The sequence below is a fragment of the Camelus dromedarius genome, chromosome 14 (assembly GCF_036321535.1).
Source record: "Camelus dromedarius isolate mCamDro1 chromosome 14, mCamDro1.pat, whole genome shotgun sequence".
Taxonomy (NCBI): Eukaryota; Metazoa; Chordata; class Mammalia; order Artiodactyla; family Camelidae; genus Camelus; species Camelus dromedarius.
The window spans coordinates 42486411-42496582 of NC_087449.1; the positions used below are offsets into that span (position 1 = coordinate 42486411).

A 10172-nucleotide genomic window follows, 5' to 3' on the forward strand; every position below is an offset into this window, starting at 1 on the left:
CCTCAAGCGCATGGAATCAAAGTTACAAAGTCATATTCAATGCTGAGACACAATCAAATTTTTACGACTTTTAACTAGTAATGTTTTAAAAAAGAAGTATGTTTAAAAAGTAGACAAACCTCACAGGGAAAGCAGTAAACTAATACACATGAAAAAATACACAATTGCTGTTAAAGTGCAAGTTAATATAATAGTATGATAGAAATTTCTTGCCGCTATCAGACTGGCAGATATTAAGAAGTTTAGTAACACTAGGGTTGGCAAGGATATAGTGAAACAGGGACTTCATTACACTTATGGTAGAAGTACATATACAATTTTTTGTAGACCAATATCTATCAAAATTTCAAAAAACATTCTCTTTAATTTGGTAATTTCAATTCCAGGAATTTAAGCTATGGATATAAATAACCAATGCTTAATGTTTAAGGTTATTCACTGCAACACTGTGATAACAATAAAAAAAGAACACAGAATATTTAATTATGGTAATGTCCAACATGTATTGATAAAGAAAATTGTCCTCAATATATTAAATTAAAATGTAAATTGCAGAAGAATGTGTATTTGAGTTTCTAAGAATACACAAGACACTATTAACTCCTCTGCGGAGTGACTGGAGGGAATGAAGGCAGAAAAGGGCTTTTACTTTTCCCTTGAAACTTCCTGTAGCTTTATATATTTTGCCTTGAGCATTGCTTTTATAGTTTAAAAAAATCTTTAAATGAAGAGTGTTGAAGAAAGTTTTGTTACTTGCAGAATTTAAAATCAATGCAGTTTTCAATGGAATACTATGCAGTTTTTAAAATATAGTAACTGTGTGTGTATTCCACATGAAAAATATTAAGTGAAAGAAGCAAGTTTTACTATATAAGCTTGACACTATTCTTCCAAAACCAGTACATACCATATAGAAAAATTCCGTAAGTATACATTCCCAAACCGTTAACCCAGGAAAACGTAGTACTGAAGTACAGGGCATGTGAGACAGTTTCCATCTTTTGCTCTCTCTTCTTTTGCACTGTTCTAATTTTTCACAATTAGAATGTATTCATGAGTTGCTTGGACGATTACATCGTCAAGCTTCTAGAATGAGCATGTATCAGTTTGGAGTCACAAACAAACAAAAGTACATATGTACTTTTATTACTTTAAAATATCATATATTTTAAACACACATATGAAAAAGCAAATTAAAGAAAAGGAAATCACAAACTAAAATATGCCTATTTTATACAATCATATATCATAAAAATACAATTCCCAAGCTAGGCCATTCATTCTATTGTATCTGATAATAATTCTTGTAAGTGTCCATATTAAAAGGCATTATTGTTGTTGGCCAATGTGACAAACTCAGGTTATTTCCTTAGGAGTAAAAACATTATGAAATCGGACATCAGCACAAAAAACTACTAGATCTCCCAAAAAAGGACAAGGAAGGCCTTCAAAAAAACACATTAGAGAAATCAGGCGTAACATAAAAGTGAGGGGAAACAGACAAATACATTAATAGATCCCAAGCTAACTACGTTGCAGAAATAAAGATAAACGTAGATGAACAAACTTGAACCCAAAATATGTCTAAAATATAATTCATTCTCAACTTCCAAAAAATTACAATACATTAAAATATTTTTCATTTGGGACAGTATTTAATTTAAAACCTGCAAAAATTTTGGCGGGAAGATTTTTTAATAAAAAGCTCACAGTCAGGGAGAGTACAGGTCAAGTGGTAGAGTGTATGCTTAGCATGCACAAGGCCCTGGGTTCAATCCCCAGTACCTCTTCCAAAAACAAACAAACAAACAAACCTAACTACCTCCCCCTACCAAAAAAAAAAAAAAAAAACCACAAAATATCATAGTCATATTCAGGCTGAAACCAGAGAATCAAAACGCAGTGGTGTGCAGAAACATAAGGCAATCAACCCTTCATCATAGTGATTAGCTTTACTATAATGAAAAAAAGCATGTGATTTTGACTCTAATATAAGGTTTAGAACATGGCGAAATGTTAAATGTTTCAGACATGCTAAGTTTAGCTAATGCTGCACAACACAATGTCTCTCCAGGAGATTCCCAATGTGTCTTTTATTTTAAAAAGTCACCCCAACATTACTCCAACTTATCTGAACATACAATCCTTATTTCAAGAAGTGCTTACAAATACATATAGCTCATGGAACAAAACACAGTTTAGGAAATGCTGATACAAGAAAAACAGCATGGGCTCTGGAATCAAAGACTTCACTGCAGCTTACTAGCTGTGTGATCCTGGGAAAGTTCCCTCATTACCCTGTGCCTCAGTTTTCTATCTTTAAAAGGAAAATTACCATTACCTACCCAAGTGCTTGATACATAAAAGATGCTCAACAAATTTAACAGCCTCTCTAATTTTTCATATGGTTTCTACATTGGCTTATGTCAGCAATGAAAGTTTAAGGAATCTATTTTTTTTTACACCATCTTGAAATCGATGTTCAGGTTTTACAGTATGGTATCAGTCATATCCAAAATAAGAACTTCAATCTGGCTAAGCAAACCTTGTTGAAAAAGTTGTTACTTTAAATATTTGTGGAATATAAGGAATCAGGAGACATTCTTAGAAAGCATAAATAAAATTAAAATGAGGTTCTACTCTTAGTTAATTAACATACAAAGAACAGTAACACCCCACCCCTATTAGGAAGCAGTATAAACTGGTTGACCAAAAAGTCCTTATTTTTTGACATAGGTAAGACTAGACTTCTTACTCTCAAGAAGTCTAGTCAGGGATTCAGAAAGGAGGAGATAAAAGATCAACAACTACTGAGTAGCCATTTAAGCGTGAGGGACTAGTCTAGGCCCTGGGTAAATAAAACAATCAACACCCTCGTGATGCCTATACTTCAGATGGGGATACAGACAGACATACCAGACAGTAGTCAGTAATGAAAATAAATATAAAGCCGTGGTAAGGAGTTGGAAAAAGATGGGGAAGTGCTGTTTTAGATAAAATAGTCAAGGAAGGCCTCTGGGAGAGGTGACAAGTGTCTAGAACTGAATGAAAACAAAGCACATTTTAGCTAACCAGTGCCTCTGCAGGCTTGAAATAAATGGTATTTTCTATTTTAATTTTATACGAACACTGTTCAGAAGAGCATGATCCACAGGTAGACACAGAAATCACTAGTGGTCATAGTATGCAACAAGAGACTGGGTGGTACCACAGTAAATGACAGCACCCAAAGTTCCCACTGCTTCACAGGTCACATTTATAATATGTTTTGGTCAAATGCACTAAGAAGTTAGCTTTTGCTATTACAATTACCTGCCATCTAGGTTCAATTTAGACATCTCCCAAGAGAAGGCAGCACAAGAAGAAAAGGTAATGCATTTAATAAAAACTCTTTAAAAGAAATAAATGAAAGTGGTAATGCTCAAGAGTCTTCATGGCCACCAACCTCAGGGAGTTAGGAAAACTGATCCTCCCTATCTCAACATCTCCAAACTATTGTCCTATTAGACCATTAACTCTTCCTCAATACTATATAATGCCTCCTATTTTCTCCCTCCAACAACACTACCACACATTCCAATATGTAAAAGTGTATCTTATTACATGAATGTAAGCTAAGTTGGTAAGTAATGTCTCTAAGAAATGACCAAAATCTCCCAAACTGTTTCTTTACAGTAATTTCTTATAGTAAAATTGCTTCTTAACATACTAGGTTTTACATTAGGTGTTCCTTTTGAAATACTCGTCTCTTGAGTGTATCATTCAGTTCCCAAAATACAATTCATTCAACAAATTGGTTTTGTGGGCCAAGCATTGCATTAATTGCCAGGTATCAAGAATATGGAAAGACTAAACAAGCTCTTTTTGGCTAGTCAATACAAGAGACAAACATGGAAATAAACATTCAGGTACCATGCACATGTACAGAGTGCTATTGGTGTACATATTCTAAGTGAAAGAATCATCTCATTCCATCTTCTGGAATCAGAAACTGCTCTAAGAGACTTAATATTAGAGCCAGCTCTTAAAGGACAAAGAAGCAGATGGGGAAGGGAGGACCCTGGGGTTAACCAGGTAGACTGAGAGATGAATAATGGGGTGAAGGTAGATTCCCCCCCAAAAAAAGTGGGAAGTTGGGCATGTCCAGACACAAAAAGGCTTTACATGCCAGATTAATTAGTCTGAATTTTATCTTGCCTTTGAAGATCACTGAAGAATTTTAGGGAATAAAGGGAATAACAAGATTATAATTTAGAATGAAGATCAAAATGGATTGTAGTTAAGACCAGTCAGAAGGCAAGAGAGATTAGTGAAGAGTTGCTGCAACAGGACATTATGAAGCCTGAACCAAGACAGTAACAAGAAAAACAGTTAAAACCATAGGTTATGTGCAAGGTGTCAAAAGAACACAAACAACTAAGAGGTAATCTATCCAGTAAAATCAAAGAAAGCTTCACAGACAAGGTGACATTTGCCCTGGACTCTAAAGAAGGAAAATCTGCCATACAGAAAATGAGAGAAAAGGACAGAATGGCACAATGAAAGGGAAAAACATTGATCTTGTTAAAGCAGTAATTCTACCCTTTTGGAGATCAGTCACTTGGGAAATATTTACTGAAAACCTAACATGTGCCTTGAATCTTGAAGAATCAAATGAAAATTAAGATCATCTTTCCCAAAATAATGCACCTGGAAATTCAAAGGCAAAATTTTAATCACAAGAGTAAGTGATGTCACATTTTGTTCCATGGACTCCAAGTAAAGTATTCCTGGATAAGTAAGAGGAGGAGGAGTGGGGTGATGGGATTGGCTAGGTAAGAGCTGAAAAGCAACCTGGGGGCAAGGCTGTGAAGACTTTTTATTCAAAGAAATCTGGATAACTCAGACAATTCTGGGGGCTTTGTTTTTTACAGAGATTGTTTCATTTAGTCCACACAACAATGTATTTACATAGAGAACAGTAAGTACTATTATTATTACATTTGCAAATGGAAAACTAAGGTTTAAAGAAAGTAACAAGCTCATCAAGGTCAGATAGTTGGTTTAAATGGTGAAGTCAGTATGCCTATCTGACTTAACCCTTTGTACTCACAATCACTAATCTAGCGAGAACTGATATACATGCAGTATTTACCTATTTTAACATTTAAAAATCTACAAAGTCACCGTCAGTCCAGAACTAAAAGTGTTTCATAAACAAGGTTTATTCATAAAACTACTTTGCCTGGTATTCCCAAAGTATAATCATTCACCCAATAATTTCAAATTTGTTAATGAAGTCTACTTAAAAAGTCTTCAAAATTTGTGTTACAAATGGAACCACCAGTTGGAAAACTTCAGAAATCTTGGTTCCCAAAATACAGCAATAACTTGAGAGGATATCATTAATCTTTCAGTAAAACAAAGAAAGACTGTTTTCTGGAGTTAATCTTATCCACACTGTCTGGCAGACAATGTTTTTAGAAAAGGAACTGAGGGAGAGGAAAAAAAAAAACAAAAACGAAACCCATATCCCATAGTCAATGAATACAAATCTTCCCTGAATACAATTTGATCTAAATATCATTTTCTTGGTAACTGTTACTTATGAAGTTTCATTTTGATCATCTTCACAAACTTCTGAAAATTGAAAACATGCCCAGAATGAAACAAGCTTCTCTATCCTTTCATATGTTAGTTTATTTCTTGACTTGGTGCAATTCCAAAGGCAGAACCATTTCTCTTAAGTGCTACAAGAGATGGAGAGAATATGGTCCCAGCCTGCTGCAGGATCTAGTTGGCACAACGTAAGTCTCTAAGACAATAGCTCTACAATAAACACATGATGAAAATACTTTTGTGGCAGTTAAGCATCCCAGAGAGCACAGGTCAGGCCTTTATGACAATATAATACCACTATCTCTCTTGACACATTCATTAGGTGCTCCTAGAGGGCAGGTTCCCATCTCCGGCACTCAGTGCAATGTCAAGCACAGACACAATCAGTAGATGAATAACTTATTCTGCCTTGCAAATGTGAAACCAAAAGCTGTTCAATCAAATTTGGATGGTGAAATACCCGTACCTCATCACAAAATTTAAACATTTTTTCCTGTGTCTGGTGTATCTGGGCTACAAGAAAAATATGACAAAAATATTGTGAAAAATATTGTGAAGAGTTGAATATAAACTTTCGGTTCTACCGTTCACATAAAGCCTTACAAGATAAAGGTCAGAAAACAAAATATAATCTCACGGTCACAGTTTGCCCAAGGTTATCAGCTAATAAGTTGTAGTCACAATTAGGACCCAACTAACTCCCAATCCAATGTGCTTTCTATTACAACATACTGTCACAAGTACTCATTTTATTTCATTTATTAGTGCAAAAAATGTTTTGGGAAATTTTTAGGCCAAAAAAACTTCATAAAACAGACAAATTACAAATGTACTTTCTTTTTAAAATATTTCAGTGCTCTCACATCTACAGGTGTCACTAAGACTAAGACATCAAAATAAAATTGGAGCTGCAAGCACTAAGCATAAAGCAGGATATATATATAAGGTATCCTCTGACAAGCTTCAAGTTGACTGGTTATAACCATTCTTTTCATCCTTCTTAGGAAGACAACTCAGGCTTAAAAGGCTTACCCAAAACCCATGGTTCTGTTCTCCTCCCTCACTAATCCTGGTCCAATCAGCTCCCTCTTCTCCCAAAGCACTGTTTTCCTTTTCATCTCTACCTTGGGCACTGGAATGCCCCCTCCCTCCCCGAAATTTCCGACTCATTTTTAACCCTTCAGCCTTCAGCAGCAGGGCCTTCCCAGACCACCCAATCTAAAGTGCCCTCTCCCAGTTACTTCTAAGTATATATTACAACCTATAGTTAACCTTTAAATTTACTTTTACTAGTTAACAGTGGTTCCCATTAGGCGTCCCCTCACCAGTGTCTCTACAACGTCGCCCTTCCCATCATTACCAAAACTGCATTGGCAATCCTGTTATTTCTACTATCCCCTCCCAACTGTATGCTCATCAAGGGTAAGTGCCATCTTATTCATGTTTCCTCAGCACTTTATACTGTCTGGCACCATCCTATGAAGTCAGTAAAAGTTTGTAGAATAAATACATGTAGCAAGTGTTCACTGCTAGTGAAGACGCAAAGAACACCTTAGCACTTCATAGGGCAGGGAAAGGTTGCAGGTTGTAGACACAAAAAAAAAACTGAAGTGATACAATGTTATGGAAAAGATCAGCAAGGACAAAATTCATTCAAAGAGACTGCTTCTGGCTCAGCAGAGAAGAGGGAGAAGAGCAATCAATCAAGTCAATTTTTGATTCTCCTCAGGACCAACACAACAAATTGTCCCCCAAAATTGTAACTTTGGAACACCGCAATTTATTCAGAACACTCAACTACTCATTAAGGCTCAAGTGCCAACACACTACGATTGTTTTGCACTAAGGTGCACCAGGTGAGAAGCAAAGGGGTGGCTCCAACACCTGATTAGAACAAACAAGCAGACGTAGAAATAATAATGGCACATCTTTAAATTTATAAAGAAAAATCTCGGAGTGATCAGGGAAACTAAACATACCAAGAAATATATAATCATAGGTTAGGACCCACTATGGCACAGAAATGGTCACAGAACTGCCAAAAGAGACCACACTCCACATCTTTCCCAATCCTCTTCTACTCAAAGACCCTAATAACCACCACAAGGATCATAAGCCTTATTTCTGGCAGCACAATTCTCAAAGGAATAGAGAAGAGGCGAAAGAACAGCTTAAATGTCGGGGCGGGGGGGGGGGGGAGGCAGCAACAACCAACCAACCAGCTTCACAATTCTTAAACAGAAAGCCCTAGACGTCTTTCAAAGCCAACTGTCACATCTTCTAGAGGCCCAGAAGACGTTGACTCCGAAGATAAGTCTCTGGCCCCATCATATATCTCCGAATTATTCAGGAAAACGCAAGCTCTCCCATTTAGAGATCTGCATTCTACTCAAAAAAGGATCATCTGGCAGGAACGAGCAATAAATCCCTCAGGAGGCAATGGCGCTCCTACCACCCGGCCGAGGGGACAGGCAACGACGAGAGGGCATGGCCCCTCCAGGGAGCCGCCGGCGCCCTGCGAGCTTTCAGTCTGACCCAGCGCAACCTGCTCTGGCGGTGGCCAAAGTCGGGCAGTGGCGAAGGGGGGCCAGCGGTCGAGCTTCCGAGCTGGGCCTTCCCGGTCCGGGGGCGCGGCGAGACACAGAGGTGGCGCCTTGCAGTCCGGCCCCGGCTGCAGCAACGGATCCGGGGCCTCTTCCCTGACTTCCCCGCCCCGCCGCCCTCAGCCAGCCAGTCCGCCCCTCACCTGGCAGAAGCTCCGGCAGTAGTTCAAAGATGAGACCTCCGACACCTCCTGCTCCCTCAGCTCTGTCTCCAGCTGCCACAGACACGGTCGCAGTCCCGAGGCTCCCGGCGCCGGAGATGAGGGGCTGTGACCCCGAGCCATGGACTCAGTCTCAGGTCCGTCTGCGGCTCCGGCGGGAGCCGGAGCCTCAGCCCCAGCCCCGGCGGCGGCGGCGGCGTCTCCCTTTCCGTCCGCCATCTTCCCACGGCCCAGCAGCGCGTAGGCAACCAAGCCACGTGACTCAGTCCTGGCCCCGCCCCCGGTCGACCGCGCGTGGTGACGCACAACTGGGCGACGCTGGCGCCCGCCGGAATCTGTCATTGGGACTCGGGATGCTCCTCCCCTCCGCAGCCTCCCGGGCGGCCGCCCTGGCAACAACCTGGCAACAAGCTGGCCAGAGTTTCCTTCCCAGTGCAGTCCTTCCAGACCTTTTAAAGTCGTGAGGGTCACCTAGTCGAACATACCTGCAGACACAATCTGAATATGAGGGAATAACATTTGAGCTGCGATATGAAGAACGAGAGAAATGTAGCCCTGAGAAGAGCCATCCCCAGTAGAAGGAAAATAAGCAAGTGTTGTGAGGCCGAAATGAAGACTAGCTCCATGGGAACGTGGTTTATAACAGAGAGGGCATTACAAGTCAGTAGGAAAAGGATGGACTCTTCCGTAAATGGCGCAGGAACATTTTTTTTTCCTTGTGGATTGGATTTTTACTTCAAACCTTATCCAAAAATAAATGCTGGATGGATTAAGGAAAATATAAAATGTCTTTACGGTATCAGAATAAAGAATTTCTTAAATAAGACCCAAAAAGCACAAACAATAAGGCAAAATTTAGGCAAAGCAGATTTACTGCATTAAAATTTAATTCTCTGATAACAAGTTTTTTTTTAAATTTAAGTACAGTCAGTTACAATGTGTCAATTTCTGATGTACAGCATACTATCCCAGTCATGCATATATATACATATATTTGTTTTCATATTCTTTTTCATTAAAGATTACAAGCTGTTGAATATAGTTCCCCATTCTATACAGAAGAAATTTGTTTTTTACCTATTTTTATATTTAGTGGTTAACATCTGCAAATCTCAAACTCACAGATTTATCCCTTCCCACCCCTTTCCCCTGGTAACCATAGGATTATTTACTATGTCTGCAAGTCTGTTCCTGTTTTGTAGATGAGTCCATTAGTGTCCTTTTTTAATATCTATTCCACATATGAGTGACATCATATGATATTTTTCTTTCTCTTTCTTGCTCACTTCACTTAGTATGGTCCATCCATGTCTAATAGCAGAAGTTTTAAAAGATGGAACACAAAGACAAGACGAAGACCAGGCAATATTCACCATATGTAACCATCAAGGAATTAATATCTCCCAAAGTTCCCAAAGTCAAAAGGAAAAAAGCAAACACTCTAATAGGAAAGTAGAGAAAGGATATAAAGAGGTAGCTCACCGAAAAAGAAACTGGAACGACCAAAAAGCCCATGACAAGATATTTAACTTCACTGTAACTATCAAAGTACAAATTAAAATAACAATGAGATATAATTTCATATAATTTCATACCCATCAGATTGGCAGAAATTTTAAATTAGTACCATGTGTTGGGATTTAGAAAACTGGAATTTATATATTGTTAGTGGAAGTATCAACTGCTACATCACTTAGGAGAAAAATGGGTAATATATAATAAAATTAAAGATGCACTTGTCCTGTAACTCAGCAATTCCTAATAATAATAATAGTAATCATCATCATCATGTGCTAGGTTCTTCTCTAAA

At 38.4% G+C, this 10172-nt stretch overlaps 1 protein-coding gene across 1 annotated transcript in view; it reads right to left on the reverse strand.

Moving 5' to 3' along the window:
- The window catches only part of RLF (RLF zinc finger), a 71375-nt gene extending 62767 nt beyond the window's left edge, over positions 1-8608 (reverse strand). Inside the window, exon 1 of the mRNA XM_010996946.3 lies at positions 8345-8608. Coding sequence (XP_010995248.2) covers positions 8345-8581 — 237 coding nt within the window. The 5' untranslated portion in view covers positions 8582-8608. The remainder of the gene's footprint in view (positions 1-8344) is intronic.
- Positions 8609-10172: the final 1564 nt, after the last annotated feature.